A 16,975-nucleotide genomic window follows, 5' to 3' on the forward strand; every position below is an offset into this window, starting at 1 on the left:
TTAGTTTTAAAATTCTTTAGTCCAGGAAAAATGTATTAAAATTGCTCCCTCTCCATTCTTGCAATTTTTTAATTCCATAAACTGTAAAAGTATTATTTTGAATGTGAAAGATCTGTTCTAAAGTTAAGAAATATTTTCATGATACTATATACAAGTTATCCCAGTTATTTCCTCTTCATTCAGGCATATCCTGAAGAAAGCAGTGCCTGGTGTTGCACTTTGGCAGGAAGTAGACCCTTCAGTAAGTGCAAGGTGTGCTTGGGATTGGATCTCAAAGGGATTAAAGTGTTCTGTCCTGGCTCCTAGATCCCAGTTTCTTTCAGGTGCCAGCTGGGTGCCTCTGCCTACCTTTAGCTGCAGACAACAGCGCAGCTCCAGCATGTACAGAGACAAGATTGTGAATAAATTTTGCATCCATAAATGTATCTACAGTTATTATACAATACTTAAGAATTTCTGTAACTGCCATTTGGTTGCAGCTGAGCAGCTTTTAGATAGAAAATGTGGATATTGGTGGTTATCTCCATTCAAAATGTGATTATGATCTGTATGGGCTCTAGTCATTATTGCTGATTTTAATAGATAAAACAGGTGCATAAACTAAAGTAGAACATCATATTAGACTTGCCAGGAAAATCATTCCCTAGCTTTTTTTTACACAGGAAGAAAACTTATGCTTTGTTTTCCTTAAAATCCTCATATTCCTCAACTGCAAATTAGGGAGAGGATAATGGGACCTATTCTTTATACAACTAATCTATCACTTAATTACTAAATAGAGAACCTTACTTTCCATTGTGTAGTATGTAGTCATTAAGTCATCTTGTGTGACTTACATGCACAGCTTTTTGTGTGTTTCTTATTCAGAAAAAAAAGTTCTCTGCACTAAATTCAAGTTACTAGAAGGTGGATCCTAGGCATAGCGTTAGCATTTGAATCCAAATCCTCTAAACACCTGAGTATCAAGCATATTGCTTTATAAAAGTAGTTATCTACATGGATACACTCGTGTTGTGTATGTCTGCATGTGGATGATTTGCATTTAGGGAAATAGGAGAAATAGTGCATAACATGAAAAGATTTGTTGGAGGAAGCATTTAGGAAGGCAAAGGATTTTCCTTCTAGTTCATTTGTGTTTGTTATTGGCTTTTTTGTTCTTGAGTGGGGGGAGAATAATGAAGCTGTTCATTGTTTCTTCATACTTCAGCATTTGTTGGAAGAACTTCTGCCTATTGGTAAAATGTGAGTTTCTTTTCTTTTGTTCATGCCCTTTGTCAGATCTAATTGTCTCACTTCAGGAATAATTATTCTAAAGCTGAGAAAAGAACTTAGCGGAAAAAAGCCCTTAAATAATGAATCCTCCCTTTTCCCATTTTAAACGAAATCAATTCAGCAAAAAAGGCCTGTGATCAAAGCTCAGAAACTTAAAGACACAACAAATCTTATCTGAGCACCTTCCAATGGTGCCAAGCCCCACTGGAAGTGTTGAGCTCCCAAAATCTGTCTAAAATCAATGCCAGCTTCAGACAAACAAATGAAATGCACATGATAAAGGTCACAAACAGATTAGTTAGACAGCATTTTTCAGTCCAAATTACAAAAAAAGAGCTAATGAGTTCTTCTTGTGTTCAACTAAAGCAACATTTCTCCTTATGGAAACTGCAGTCCTCAGGATGCATGAAAAGTTTGCCTTGGAAAGTGTTAGAAAACAGCATTTAAGATGCTACTCAGCTTTTCCAGAACAGAGGAGTTAAAAAGCGGAGGATATTTGTACAAGTCAGTGAACTCTCTGGACCTCACACTTTTGGGAACACCTCTGTTTCTTTTGCAAGGGAGCAGAAGTACAAACATGGAGTATTCACTCTTTTTATTGTCTCAGCTGGAAGAAACTGAGCTGCTGCTGCCAGCTCCAGGGAACACTCATAGATGAGTAGTGCATTTCTGGAAAGTTTGAGTAACTGTCAGCTAAAGTAGCTCTTCCAGAAAGGCATCTTGTATTCAGGAAAGCATTGAAAAATGCAGGATCAACCATATTTCTTCATAGTTTTTTTCCAGTGAGTAAGCAGCTGTAATTTTACAAATGCCATCTTGTTTTAAATTTGAATTTGTCTGATTTCTATTTCCATGTACTGCTTTTTGCCTTTCTCTTTTAAAGTGCCCTTTTTTTCCTGTTTTCTCCCTGCAGAGGTTCTGATACATCACAATAATATTTTCTGTCAATCAGCTTTCTATTCAATAAACTAACACTGGGAGATTTTAAAAGCTTAACCAGCAGTGATAGCCCTCTAATAATTCTTTTTTTTTTCTCTTTGCAGTAATCCATATTTTCCTTTTTATTTTCAAAATTGCAAGTTGTACATCATGAGTGTCAGTCTCATCCATGCAGTAGACAAACCCAAGATCCATTTTATGTTCATCTCCGTATATTCAAAGATCCCATGGAAGCAGATGGTGAGTTTTGCACTATGGTTTCCAGTGTCATTGCTTTCCAGGGAATTAAGTGTTGCTCTTGCCCTCTGCACTAGATGTAAGAACTCAACTCTGCACTGACTTTGTACACAGACAGTTAGAGAGACCCGGCCAACAGAGAAGAGGCCAGGTTGCACTGCCCTTGTCTGTATTCACCCACAGGCTGCCAGCTCCAGATTTTATCAGCAGAAACTCAATGCTTTACCTCCTGATCGATGACTGAAAGAATGGATAACCTCTTCCCTAGTAACTCCAACAAACAGAAATCAGCAGCTATTTCTTAGAGGGGAAATTTTTATGATCTACTACTAAAACACTTGACTAGTTATAAGGTAAGCATAAAGAACATTTTTAAGAATAATACTGTTCAGATGGAAAGCACCATGATAAATACACTAAAGTGAGATTAGGGCTTTTCTCATTCCAAGCAGAATGCTGATTAACCTCTTCATTACCCTAAAGTGATGTAGTATACATTATTTATGAGGGAAGGTATTTATTTTTCCTCAGTTTGGGCTCCAGCCATTACAAATTTGGCTTTGCAGCCACAGCTGTTCCTTTTAGAAACTGAATAGCTGAGAAAAACAGGCCAAGCAGAACACAATTCCGATTTCAATTGCAAATAATTAGAAATTAAAAGAGCCAGCAGGTAAAAAAGCACTGTATATTCTTCATTGCTGCAGTGAAAACTCAGTCACTAAGTTGGAGCCAAATTATCAAGGTGCCACAGCCACTGAAATTGAGCATATACATGGCTAGGTATTGCAGAGCTGTCATCCCAAAGGACCCTCTGGAGAGAAGAACTGAGAAGCAGCCCTAATTTTTTAATAGCACTGATGGATTTATACAGACTTCAGACATACTTGTTCTCAAAGTTATAAAGTTTTTTACTGAAACACTATGGCAGTAAACAAAAATTAAGTCAAATAGGAAAAAGAATAGAAAACAAACAAACAAATGAAAAAACTGCAATGGCAAAATTGTAAAGTTCTATCCAAGATGTGAGGGTAAGTTTGATGTCTCAGCAGAATTTCTTGGTGATGTTACTGTTATGTAACTTTTTTGATTGGACTATGTCAATGTGGAGAAGTATTCATGGGAAAAGAATTATCTAACAAATTAGAATCTAAGCAGTTTTAGTTCATTGTGTGCTTTAGACCCCTCAGGGCCTGACTAAGGGAGAGACTAAGCTTACTCTATTGGTCTGTAATTGATGGCAGTAGGACTATTCAATTCACTGTCAAATTGAATTTGGATTAGTGCATGTCCAGAGCTATACCAATTAACTCTAGCGGTTATCTGACCGATTATTTCAATGCCAATTTACAAACTGATTTTATTTTTTACAGGCCTGTCTACAAAAAGGAAAAGCTGAATCAGCTACTAGAGTGTATATAGAGACCTACCATCTTAAAGAAGTATATGCCCACAGCTAAGGTAATTCACATCAATCCTAAATTATCACTTCTTGGCTATCTAGTTCTGGGTGCTGCCTGCCTCTGTAAGGAATGGATGTATTTAATGACACTGAAAATGCTGAAGTTCTGAAGAACGGTAGCTAATCCATCTACCTGTCTGTATATGCTATAGGTATGGAATCTTTAACAGCACAGATAATCTTATTTTTCAGTAAGTTAAAAAAAAAAACAAACAAACCTCAACAGGACAATAATGTTCTGGCTGAATCCTGAATATTACCGATTGTTTTCAGTACTCAACTAAGTAGAAACTCAGATTGTGCAGAGAACAGTTTGCAAAACAAAGCCACCCTGTGCATCTGAGAATAAAACCTGCAGTTAAAACAAAAATACGAGGTCACCAAAAGGACCTATTTATTCTTCACAAAACCATCTCCTATTGCTGATAGCACCCCAAATCTAACTTCATTCTTAGAAGATCTGTCAAGATACTTCTGACCAGTCTGCTCCAGTGTAACTTAGATCTGCACATACTGTCAAACTTGCTTTTTTCTTAGATACTAAATGAAGGCTGCGCTGGTGTGATTAACAGAACTCACCATGGGAACATGTGGCACTGGGCTGTTGGAATCAGAAAGCAGACAGTGTTACTCTGAGACAGGAGCCACTGGTATGTGCCTGGGAGGCAGTCACTCTCTTCTCATCCTCCTGGGTCTCTGAATGCTCTTGCATTTTAAGCCAGTCTGGGCAGAACATTACAACTTACTTTTGGAAGTATGTGAAAAAGCCATTTGTCAAGCCTTCAACTTCAGATTGGTCAGCACAACTTCCTGAAAATTCAGGTGGTGTTTGGCCTTTATTCTGTGCCAAGCCTGAGCTGCCTACAGAGGAGAACTACACCACACAGCAACTACACTTAAACTGTCATGTTCTAGATGGAATCTCAAATGTTTACTAATCATACAAGCCTTCCACAGTTCCATGTACAAATACCTTAAGTCTGGCCCTCTCCCACCACAGTGAAGGAAATCCAAGTGGAAGCCCTGGAGCAAGTTCTTGCGTGCCTATGATAACACTGCAGCCATTGATCAAGCAAAGACTTCTAAAGTCATTTGCCAAATATCAAAGAACGACAGCAAAGAGCTCTAAGAACAGAAGTAAGAATATGTAAGACATTTTACAGCCTTGCCTTTATAGCCTTGTATTAAGCATACACTCAGCTAGCGTATATGCTGGTAGATTGTGTGAAAAAGTATTTTGTACTCCATCAGTTACTAGCTTTGGGTAAATCAAGTCTAGAATGAAAAGCTCAGAATAAATACACATATATGCAATTCAAACAGACCATACTCATTGCAATCAAACATTGAAGTAACATGCTCAAAGCAAATAACTTTTTTAAAAAACAAGATGGACTTAAGTGGAAGAAAGAATTTTCCTGACATTTTCCTCTCTGAAAACCAAGGGACTAGGAGGCAGCAGCAGGGCTGTAGAGTGGTGGGGAGAAGCCACTGCCCCCATGTGTGAGGTGTGGGTGCCCTGAGCAGCTCCTGGCAAGAGCTTGCAGCAAAGAATGGGGAACAAAAAAAATCCATGGGTGCGGGTGTGGCTTTCCAACCAGCTAGTAAAGTACAGCTCCACACCAAATACCAGGTTTGAGAGTATTCTTCTGACTAGTATTGATTTAACATTTTTCACAGTAGCCAAGTCACAACAGTAGCTCATTGCTCATTCAGTTTCTGCTTATGCTTCCCCTCCACTTCATCATCTATTAGACACTTTCCTCAAAGTGAAGCTGGCAAAAATTAAGTGTTCGGACTTCAAAGCCCCTTTCTTGATCCTCTCTATTCATCAGCCTTATTTTTGCAGCTATTCATAGACCTGGTTGATGTTGCAGTTCCAAATACAAGAATTTAAAATATATTGTAAGAGACTGTTGGCAAATTATCGTATCACTCTTAAATTTCAAAAGGCGTCAAAGATCCACATAATTAAAAATTACCCATAATATGGGCAAAGCTAGAAAACAGCAGTTGTTGTGGATCAGAACAGTGACTCTTTTCAATTAAAAGTGAAGAGAGAACTATTGATGAAACATACGACTCCCTTGTTTGTAGAATTCAAGCTCTTATGAACTACTCAGTGAATATTTGCAATGCAAGTCCGAGACTTCAAACCACTCTCTCTAGCAGACGAGAGGAATGCCACCAACAGTTTCACATACTCTTAACTTCTTGGTGCTGTCCAGCAACTTACTCAGGGAAAATTAGAAAGAATGTTTTCAGTAACACAGCATAACTCATTTTCCACAGACTTTTTTTCCCTTCTGCATTTCTAGTTAACATACTTTTAAATCACGCGTCTTTTTTAAAAATGAGCAAGTTTGCACAACTATAAAATAATGTAGTATTAAAAACTGGAACAGGTGCCACCATTTACAATGCACTGACAGAAAAGAGTCTTAGAACCACAAGTCCACTAATTTTTTTATTAAAATAACACCAAGTTTAAGAAATCAATGCAGTGAAGAGAAACTTCAACTCATCATACAAAACAAACAAACAAACCAACCAACCCCAGATTTTCCATCCTTAAGTATGGAAACTGCATTCCAATCCTGACGTGACTGGCATAAAACAGCAACAGAAACACTGTATCCCAGATGAACATCAAAGTTAGAGACTGGCATGCTGGGCAAGGAAAGTTCTTATTCTTTGCAAGAGTTCTTTCTTTACGCTGTCTGGTACCAAGGCTGAAACACAAATAACAAAGCAAAAAGGAAAAAGGACAAAATGGAAAATAATGCTAATTTGAACCTTTTAAAACAACTACTTATTTGTTCTTGTAAGTCTGCTAATACCTAAGTAACTGAAGCTACTTGATTTTCACATAGCACATCTATATTTTTCCCATTTAAAATAGGCTAAAATTGAAGTCTATTGAGAACACAGTTATTATTGGTAGTTTTTTGCCTGGCCATTGTTAAGAAAAATTGAAATTTGAGGGAAAGGATTATTCAACAGTAAACAGGATATAATCACCAGAAACTAGTTGGATTATGCTTATTTTCTTCACAAATTCAAGACCAAAAATAAAAATCTCAGCTATCATCTCAGAGTAAGGGTCTTCAGCAAGTTATTTTGAAGGTCTATTTTTATGTAAGATTGAATGGAGTTTCTCCCACTAACACCAAAGCTTATTGTAGAGCCCAAGAAGAACTATCTAAAGAAGACTACAGTATTTCCATAAGAGATTAAATTTTTCTGTATCTGTATGCTATGTTCTTTCCTTTTCCACCTCTCATTACTCTAATACTGTTAGTTCACATTTTCCCTCTTAGAAAGAACTGGAATTTTAAAAGACGTCTGCTGCAATTTTTCTTGGGACCATTAAGTCAATTAGAAAGATGAATACAGACTCATGACTAAATAATGTAACCTACAAAAGTGGTGTACATTCACACAGCTCATTACAGATTTTGAATGGTTGTTACACAGTACGAATTCGCATTTTATTTGTAGTTAATATCAAGCTATTAACACTCTTCCTTGAATCCAACACAGGCAAATACATAGTGCTGCTTTCAAAATACTAAATACAGGTGGGTATGTTTATTGATGTAGTACCGCATCCATGTTTGCATTTTCTTACCTCTGCCTTTGGGAGTGATTTCTGCCACCAAATCATCAACAGTAACATGCTCTAATCCTTTTTCTTTAATGACATCTGAGGAAGACGAAGATAGATATTTTAAGTCTTTTAATCCATTTATTAGAAGACAAATCATGTGCCAATGATTAAGAAACAAAGCCTGCATCCATAAATCATCAGGGAAGGCGAAGTAACTTGTGACCTAAATGTCGGTTATGAACTCAGTACCTACACTCACTGCACTCTACAGTGGATTTACTCTCTCATTCATACCATAGGTTTAAAGATGGGAAATTGTCACTACTGATGCATCTTGACCAGTTTATATTTTAAAAACAAGCATAATAAAGTTTAAGCTTATCTGAGCATTACCGGATGTGTGTATTACTGGAGTGTTGCAGCAGCTCACAAGTTGGTCCACTTATCTCTTCTAACACATTATTTACATAATAGCGAGAAAGAGATGCAATTGGAAAAAACTTTGGAACGTACAAGAAGGAGAGCACAGGGACAGTAAATACTTACTGCTCTTCCTAACTGGTTTAAACAAGCTCTCTCTGTTTATTTCAGTGAAGTTAAAAAGCATATCTGAAAGGAAGGTATACATCTACAGCAAAATAAAAGCTATGATTAACATATACTGTATGATTAATATATACCAGTATTTAAATGAATTGTCTACTTGGAGCACCTTGAAGACTACTGAAAAATGCAGAAGTCAATGTTGAGAAGAAACTTCAAGTCAGCAGCATAAACCTACAATGTTTTGTCTAAACATTAATGTTGTTAACTATGTGTCAGTACATAGCATTTATTGTCCCCAAGACACTAAGTATGTTTTCTGAACTGACATCACATGAACTATTTGTAAACTGTTTTTCTTGGCTGAATTATCTGTTGAAATTAATAATGGATTGCTCAGTTATTTGCCCTAATCCACAATGTCAAGAGGCTCTAGAACAGGGATGTCAAACTCATTTTCACCAGGGGCCACATCAGTCTCACGGTTGCCTTCAAAGGGCGGAATGTAATTTTAGGGCTGTATAAATGTAGTAGTTTGACACTGCTGTTCTAGAACAAGCTACCAAATAAAAAAAAAACCCACAACACAACAAAACATACAACCCCCCCAAATCTCTCTCTGTCCTTTCTAATGGGTTTATTAGGCCCTCAACAGGGACAACTGAACTTACATTTCCATTTTCAGCAGCTGCAGTTACAGTTCAAAGTACTAAATGTAAACCAAACAATTTTACATAACTTTACTCTAGCAGATTATAAAGTGTATAGATGAGAAGGCAGAAAGCCATTCATTTTGCTATGTGTACTATAGAAATGCATAATCGCTAGCAGTGGCACCACACAGACAACAGCAAGCATGAATCATTTCAGCCTTCTCCGCAAACCCACCTATGAAAACAATTTAACAGACTCAGCCCTACAAAAATAAAAACTTTGTAATGGAATATTGACTTGCCAGGCACAACAGGCTAAATCAGGATTTTTTTAATTTGCTTTAAGGAAATTTCATCATGTGGTAATGTTTTTAGGTGCTTAAACACTGTTTATAACAGTTTCATACAATTTAGAAGTCAGTAAACTGTAGTAACGCTAAATACTTTAAACTAAATATTTGGGTATTTAGAGGTTCATCTGCTTGTTTTCTCTTTAGAAGATAATCTTATTTTCAAAAATTGTATTCAGAAGGAGTACGAATGCACTCCTTTCTCTCCCATATGTGGACAACAAAGTTCTCTTAAGTTTCTAACTTGTGTACCACTGTATTGGCTCAATTTTCCTTTATCTTGGCTTTTATTTCTTGGGGCAAGTGATCTCTCTCAAAACATAAGAAGCTGTATCATCGTGATTATTTAGGGAATAAATTCCAATACTTTTCTCAAAAGCTTAATAAGTTTCAGATGAGAGAAGAAGTTTCAAGATATTTTGCCAAGACAGCAAGATGCTTTCTTGCAAGCAAAACCAAGTGCAAGGGATACTTTCTTCTTGCCCAAGTCTCATTTAAATTGACTGTTAGGCAGTAAAGCTTTCACCTGGGACTTTTGTTTGGCCAAAACCTCAGTTGATTACAAAGGATATTAGTTATTTGACCACTGTTACCTTTGCAGTGCGCCTTCAACTGATCCTTCCAGCCACATTCAATTAATTTGGCTCTCAGCAACTCTTTAAGGCTGTTAAGAAAATACAGAAACTTGTTAGGAACAGCAAACATGCCCAAGAGCTTAAATATGCTTCAGTGTGAAAGTTAAGTCTACAATTACTACTCATAGCGGCACTCCCAGACCAGCAGCAGAAAAGGCTGAACGACATGTGAATCCTAACTCAAATGAGCACCAATTTATGTTTAACATGGACTATGAGAAGGAGTGGGCTCAGGAATTAACTCACATATTCCTTCAGGCAGCACTGACGCTGCAGCCACAGCAGAGGCAGAAACCCTTGAATCACTTTTACTGCCCAAGTCTACCCTGTTAGCAAATGTATGCTAACTTTCAAAGTTAAGAGTATTTCACCTGAAACCACGCCTTCAAAATAAATAAAACCTTCCCCCCTCCTTTCTGAGAAGAGGATTCTGTACTACTGTTTTCAGCTGCAGGCTCCTCTCCCCAGTGACAGAATCACAGAATGTTAAGGATTGGAAGGGACCTAACTTTTTATTCCATTAATTGTGTAGAGGGCAGATGAACTGATGACAAAAAGCAGAGTAATAACACAAGTGAAATTTACTGCTTCTGCATATTTCTTAATTCAAGAAATCTGTGTGTCTGTCTCTGATCACAGTGTGGCTCGGATAAAGCTTGTTTATAAAACAGCTTTTGACATCCTGTCAAAACTCTGCTTACGCTTAAAGTATAATAAAACAGTTTCCAGTACTATTTCAAGAAATTGGTTGCTCTGGTGAAGTTCTGTGCAATCTCCAAGGAGATGGTGACAACCAGTAAAGCAGTAGAGCACAGACACCTGTCAGTCTACAAAATGTTACACTTAGATACAGGGCTATGCGATGCCCTAGGGAGATGACTCCTACTCATACTGGCCTTGAAAAACTAAGAAAATGGAGCTTTTGGTGCATAGTGCTACAAATACAGTGAAATGGTGAGGAGGAAAATATCATAAGCACGATAGTTATATGTAAATATAATGCGAATGGAACAGACTGAAGAGACAACAAAAGGCCAAAAACCAGTTGCCACACTACATTGCCTTTACTGGGATCTCCGCAATAACTTGCACAAGTGCTGTTTTATGTGATCCACTATATATTTCCCTAACAAGCGAACAGACAGGAACGCAAGAAAAACTTAGAAGCAAACAAGGAAGATTTTGTCCCATTCTCTTTCTCACCAAATAACAAGATTTAACTGCAACAAATTGCAGTTAATGGTAATTTTTATATGAAGCAAGAGCTTTCCAACACAATAAGCTAAAATAAGAAAAAGCTTTAGAGTTCATAAGCCAACCACCCTGTCCTTTGTTTTCCCACCTTCTCAAGTGTAAAACTAAAACTGTTCAAGACATTTTTTTTTAAATACGGCTTTACATAATGCAGAATACTTTCATACACAGACGTTTGAAGGTTCAAGTTTACTTCACTTTGCGTGTGGGTACAGTTGGTGTTTGATAACATACAAAGCCTCTCACTGGCACGGGGAGGCAGCCCACTTACCGCTCTCGCTCTCCTGTTTCTATCAGCTTCTGGTTAATGGTTGCTCTCATCTGGGCATCTTTATTCATTTTGGAAATCTAGGTTAATCACCAACCTGCACAGAGCAGAAGAGTTTCGATAGCTATCGGCGTCACTACCGCACCGAAGTGATTTGCACAGGTACACGCAGCGCCAGGCCCGTTTGCACACCGCCGCCGTTCCCGGCCGCCGCCAGCGCAGGGCCCGACACCGCCAGGCACGCACTCCAGCGCCGGCACGGCTCACCCGCCTACCCCAGCGCCGGGGGCCGACAGCCCAGCGGCCGCTTGCGTGGCCCGGCCCACCCCCGCCAGGCACGGCCTCTCCGCAGCCCGACCCTCCCGCCTGGCGCCGCTCCTGCCCACCCAGCGGCTCCCCCGCCGCGGCCGGAGCGAGGGCGCGGAGAAAGGCGCCGACCAGCCCAGGCCCAACCCGGTGCGCTCCCGCCTCACCCGCCGCGGCGCTGCCGGTCCCGGGCGGCAGGAGGCGGAGCCGCCTCCCGGACGCACAACCCGCCGCCTGCCCCGCCCTCCCCGCGCGGGCGCCGCCGGGAAGCGCAGTCTGGGGAGGCCCCGCCAGCGCGGAGACTGCGGCTCCCGGCGTGCTCGGGGACCGCGGCCGCGCTCGGGCCTGGACTGCAGCTCCCGGCGTGCCCCGCTGCCGCCCGCCGCCGGCGCGGCCCTTCCCGTGGTGCTTCGCGGCCGTTCCGCGCGTCCCCTCAGGGGCCGCCAAGTTGCCGCCGCGTCCCGAAGTTTTCCCGGCGCCGCAGCATGGCGGGCGCCGCTCACTGCTCCCTGCAGGCCAAGCGCCTGCTCCTGGACCCCAACTTCGAGGGCTACAAGCTGTCCTTGGAGCCGCTGGCCTGCTACCAGCTGGAGCTCGACGCGGGTGAGCAGCGGGGTGGGTGCGGCTGCCGGGCCTCCCCTTCGCCCTATGGCCCGGCCGGCCCCCTGGTCAGCGGGCAGGGCACCGGCCCTCGGAGCGAGCGTGCCCGGAGGTGCGGGAGGCCCGGCCCGCCGTGCCGGAGGCTGCGCGCCTGTTCTCTGTCGGGAACGACGGGCGTTGGAGAGACGCTGCGTTTGTCTCGACTTCTATCCTTATAGCTGGGGGTAATGTTGGCATTGGTGCCCTCCCCAGCCTCAGACGGCTTCGTGGTGCACCCCGGCCTCTGTTGTAAGGTTGCTGCCTTACAGCTCTGTGAGTTTGAGCTTAAGTTTGCAAATGGGTAAGAAATTGTGTGTGCTAAATCTGGTCTTGGCTTGTGCCCACGTGGTGAGGCCAGATGGGCAGCTGAGGGCATCCCAAGTGATGGTGTCTGAAATGAATGCATGTGATTTAGACAACTATATTTGAAAATAGCACCTCTACAAACTTGAGAAAATTAACCACTTTTCCTTCTTACTCTGCCTACAGTTCCAAGGTGGATCTTCAAGCTATTCTTTCCACAGTCAGCTTTTTCTGTTAAGCATTATTAGCATTTGAGGTCCTGGTCTGTTAATGTATGATTTCATTGAGCTCTCAGTTCACTGAGAAGAACATTAACACAAAATCACGTTGGCTATGTGCCTACAACATTAGCCATGCCCTCTGAAATCTCTCTGTATTCCAACTTTATTAATTTGTGCAATTTAGGTGTTTTGTAAGGTGGATAAATTACTTCCCTTTTTTGATAAAGCTGGGACAGTAATACACAATTTGCATGGGCTGATCTCTAGCTGTATATATTTACTGAACAATATACCTGTCTATAGAGTTCTGTGTTGAATACGTTGTGTTAGCAGTGAGTCAGGAAGGTCTGTTTGCTATGGTGAATTGTCAGCAGTAAGATGGAAGTTTTGTGTATTGTTCATTGAAAGACGACTGAATGAGATTGAAGGATACTGTATGTGTGTCTATGGTAAGACTGGAAAATGTAACGAGTAACATCTTTGTTATGTATTTTGACATTTTTACTGTAAGATTGATTTAAGTGTCACCTTTCAAAAAGTAGTCTAAATGTGAGTGTACTTGTGTTAGGAGTGTACTACAGCTGGGTCAAATATGGCAACAGGTAGCATAGCCAAGGTGCAGTCTCTTTGTGCTTTATTTGATGTTCTGCCTGTGGTCAAACAAGCTCTGTGGTTTTTAGATAGTCAACTGTGCACCTATTCTAAGTAGATGAGGGTTATAGACTTTCATTAAAATATCTGAATGATGGAATTGCTAATGGAGAGATGGATGTAGTTGGTTCTTGTCCTTTTGGATATTTTATATAATAGTTACAGTAACTTGTGTTTCAGAAGGTTGGTATGTGTACCTGGATTCTTTCCACTTCCCACAGCACAAAGGCAGTGACACATTGTAGTCTAATTTATTCAAATGTCCTTCTAGATCTAATACCAAGTCACTTACTCTGTTCTGCATGTGTATGTGTATATATGGATACTGGTCTACTGGAGGGTGGAAAGCTTTTTTGTTGTTCTTATTTTTTAAGATTAGTAACATGAAATATAAACCAAACCAGGCTGGTGTCTGTCTTCTAGATGTTTTGTTTGTCTGTGTTTCAGCCTGCTCTTAGGATGTACAGCTGTGTCGCTCTCCTTGCTGGTTTTCTTCTACTTACTTCCAGGCAGTTTCCTCACAGTACAGAGATGTTCTGTACCTGAACTTTATTTTTCCTGGTGTCCGTGGTCTACGTATGTGTTAGGCTGAGGGCATCTGTCCATAACTTGGCTTTTATGTTGTGCAGGAAAAATAGCTTGAGTTGCAGAGACCGTGGATGGTGTGTAGGCCATAGTTTTTCAAATTACTGCATGGGAGGATTTAAAACTGTATGAGAAGGCCAAGGACTTCTGGTTTCCAGCGCATTTGTGAGTTGATTAAAAGTCTCAAGAACTTGCTAGTTTGTGGGTTATTAAATTAATATTTGTCACCGAGCGAAGAGTGTGATTTTTGTTTCCTCAAAGTGGGAGTGAGTAAAGTACAATAGCTGAAAAAAATGTCAAATGTTTAGGAATGCTGTCAGCATTTTCTTATTTTATTTACAGCTGTTTCCCAAAACCTGATAGTAGAATCTGGAAGACTAATGTAAAAAGGCTGTTGAATTTTTTGTTTTCCAGGAAACTAATTCAGGAGTGATTGTCTCAAATGACCTGGGATTTTGAGTTCTGCCAGTACGGCATTCCAAATTTCATGGCAGTAAGATGAACACGTGAGGTTTAGAGAACTTGGAATACATGACAATAAATAGATATAGGTACTTATTCTTGTGTAGAACTGAATCAACTCAGCTATAGTTGAAGTATTTATGCAGAATTATTACAAACTTGTGTATTAAGCATGAGACTATTAATCTTCTTTGTCAATATTTTTGTCTCTACTTTTTATATTTATCTTAATATGAATTAATGAATTTCACTGATAGCTATAAAATAAAATGGTAAAAAAAAAATGACACTTGGAATTAATGCAGGCTTATACTACTGGAGCGGGTGAATAGCAGCACATGGTGTTGCAGGGCAACTTGTGGTTGTCATGCTCATGTGGACTACAGGGAGCTTCATTTTCTAGTCATCTTGTAAAACTCTGTATTCAGTTATAATTTGTCTTTAACTGTTAAGCTGTGGTTGCCAGGAATTTGCTGTGGTCAGATGTGCAGCTGAAGCAGAAACACATTAAGAACATTTATTTGTTTATATATTTGTTTATTTGGTCTGTGGTAGAGGGGAATTTTCTAGAGAATTTCTTAAATTCATGGTCACAGTGAAGACCAATGGTGAAATTCTGATACCTTATGTTCTCTTTTAAATACTCTGATTTGTGTGTTCTTTTATTTCTTCCTTACTTCTACCCATTCTGTCCTAGTCTAAACTTTAACAGTAATTTCTTATCTCTCATCCTGGTGACCTGTTTTGACTAGTCATGAGTCCCACGCTATTATACCTTTAATTTCCATCTCTTCATCCCAAATTTTGTCTATTTTTCTCCTTATTTTATTTAGTTTATTTCCATAACATTTCCAAATGCTTCATTTACATTTAGCTTTGTAATGCCTTTTATTTCTATTACTGAACCTTTGGGAGTGAGGAAAGAGCATTTTGTTTACTGTTACCTCCTTGTCTCTGATCTGATCTAGACAGAGCCCAAAGCAATGCTTGTGGGGCAAACCCTTGTCTCCAACAAGGAGCATGTCTAAGATACATGACAGTTTTAAAGGAATGAGAATCTTGCTCTTGACTTCCACTGGTCAGAAGTAACTTGATTTCTTTTTTCCAGGGGCCTGGAACTTGTTGAAATGTGTGTGTCCCTCATGCCTTTCCTCTCTCCCTTGCCTGTTTGGATGAACCATTGTACATACGATGTGGTGTATGCTTTTAGATCCACGAACATCTGAAAGGCATAGTAAACATTCACTCCAATGTGGAGCTCCTGATGCAAGCCAGAATATGCAGAGAATGCATTCCTTTGATCCCATGCTTTTATGAGTTTTTATTACTTCTCTTGAAAAATAATCTTAATAAATGGCTGCCCTATATAGCCTATTCAGACTAGAATGTTTATACTTCAGTGAAAAGTAGTTGCTTGTTAGTAATGCTACATGGAAAACATGCATTTGTGTCATTTTATAGAACCAAAGGCACTGATATGTTTCAAACATTTACAGAGATTTCCATTTGCATTTTCCATTTCAATTTGAAAAAATAAATATAGAGAAAAAGTCTTTGAAGTCATGTATGAGATATATTTGTAAACTGTGAGGCACAGCTTTTTTATACGTTTACAGCCCTGGTTTGTAAATATGGCTGTAGAATAAACAAACCTTGTAATTTACTCAACAGCCATGAGATGTTGCTGCCATTAACAATAAAAACGTATTTGTTAACATTAAAAGAAAAAAGAGCTAATGCAGGGTTAGAAGAATCTTTGAATGCTGATACTAGGAAATAAATGAAGGTAATGTTTTCCACTAGTAGATAAGTGTATGTGAAATACTAAATTGCTTCCACTAGGTGGCATTGTAAAACAAGGTATTATATATAAGCATATAAAATTGGATGCCCCAAAAGAATACGTTGGTATAATTATTTTACATATTTTCTGGTATTATAAAGTTGTTTTGGTGTATTTAGCAAAATAACTGAAATAGTTTGGGGGGGGGTGTCTATCACCTTTTTTCTTTACTTTTTTTCTTTTCCCTGCTTATGCTTCATAGTGTTTGATGACAGATGTAAAATTTCATTCTTCATTTAAAGAATAAATCCTTTGACAGTGTTCTTTATTCAGAGGATATTTTTTTTTTTGCCCTGCAGAATAGTATTTATAATAAGATCCAGTAAGTTTAAAGACATCTTAGGCATTCTGTTGATTCTTATGAGTCACTTTGTATTTAGTACTTTTGCTTCTAAGTAAAGGTGATGTGTGTGAAAATCTTTACTTAATTACCTTTGAAATATTTTGAGTCAAATTACTTTTTTTAAGCATGGAGCTGGAGATAAATACAATTCTAGAAAGTGGCATAATTTTATTTTTACTAGTCTGAAATAGCCCACTTAACAAGGGTTGTTGGAAAATAATATTGAAAACCAAGATTTAATTTATACATTCTGTATATTTGCTCTCTTTTCTGGTATGATGGAGCATGAATCAATGTTCCTAGATTTTAGAAGTGCAGATTTATTTATCAGAAACTTGAAGGAGACAATGTAACATACTATTGAATAGCTGTCGTTAACTACTGCTTGCTAAGTGATCCTAA

At 39.3% G+C, this 16,975-nt stretch overlaps 2 protein-coding genes across 6 annotated transcripts in view; one reads left to right on the forward strand and one right to left on the reverse strand.

Moving 5' to 3' along the window:
* Positions 1-6,355: 6,355 nt before the first annotated feature.
* Positions 6,356-11,852, reverse strand: ENY2 (ENY2 transcription and export complex 2 subunit). 2 transcript variants are annotated; one of them, XM_080338742.1, is made up of 5 exons: positions 11,694-11,852; positions 11,224-11,317; positions 9,657-9,727; positions 7,539-7,613; positions 6,356-6,639 (listed from the first exon to the last, which is right to left on the reverse strand). In XM_080338742.1, exons 2-5 carry the CDS (start codon positions 11,289-11,291, stop codon positions 6,563-6,565), a joined length of 291 nt encoding a protein of 96 aa, XP_080194868.1. In that variant the 5' UTR covers positions 11,292-11,317; positions 11,694-11,852; the 3' UTR covers positions 6,356-6,562. The 2 variants fall into 2 exon arrangements, with proteins under 2 accessions (XP_080194868.1, XP_080194869.1); XM_080338743.1 differs by lacking the exon at positions 11,694-11,852 and having other exon boundaries at positions 11,224-11,684.
* A 112-nt stretch (positions 11,853-11,964) lies between these two features.
* The window catches only part of NUDCD1 (NudC domain containing 1), a 37,870-nt gene continuing 32,859 nt past the window's right edge, over positions 11,965-16,975 (forward strand). Inside the window, exons 1-2 of one of the 4 annotated variants that reach the window (XM_080340467.1) lie at positions 12,017-12,129; positions 14,340-14,476. Coding sequence is in view for 1 of the 4 variants with exons in the window: in XM_080340465.1 (XP_080196591.1) it covers positions 12,012-12,129 (118 nt within the window). In the remaining 3 variants the exon portion in view is untranslated. Of the gene's footprint in view, positions 12,130-14,339; positions 14,477-16,975 lie in introns of all 4 variants that reach the window. The other 3 variants (XM_080340465.1, XM_080340468.1, XM_080340466.1) reach the window with 3 other exon arrangements.

Source organism: Nesoenas mayeri (assembly GCF_963082525.1).
Source record: "Nesoenas mayeri genome assembly, chromosome: 2".
Lineage (NCBI taxonomy): Eukaryota > Metazoa > Chordata > Aves > Columbiformes > Columbidae > Nesoenas > Nesoenas mayeri.

What these genes read in the sequence shown, in the direction of transcription:
- ENY2 (XM_080338742.1), bottom strand. Translation starts at nt 11,291, where the DNA reads ATGAATAAAGATGCCCAGATGAGAGCAACCATTAACCAGAAGCTGATA. An exon ending in GAAACAGGAGAGCGAGAGCG is followed by an intron (nt 9,728 to 11,223) that starts GTAAGTGGGCTG and finishes TTTTCTTAACAG; the next exon opens with CCTTAAAGAGTTGCTGAGAG. An exon ending in GTTGAAGGCGCACTGCAAAG is followed by an intron (nt 7,614 to 9,656) that starts GTAACAGTGGTC and finishes CGTCTTCCTCAG; the next exon opens with ATGTCATTAAAGAAAAAGGA.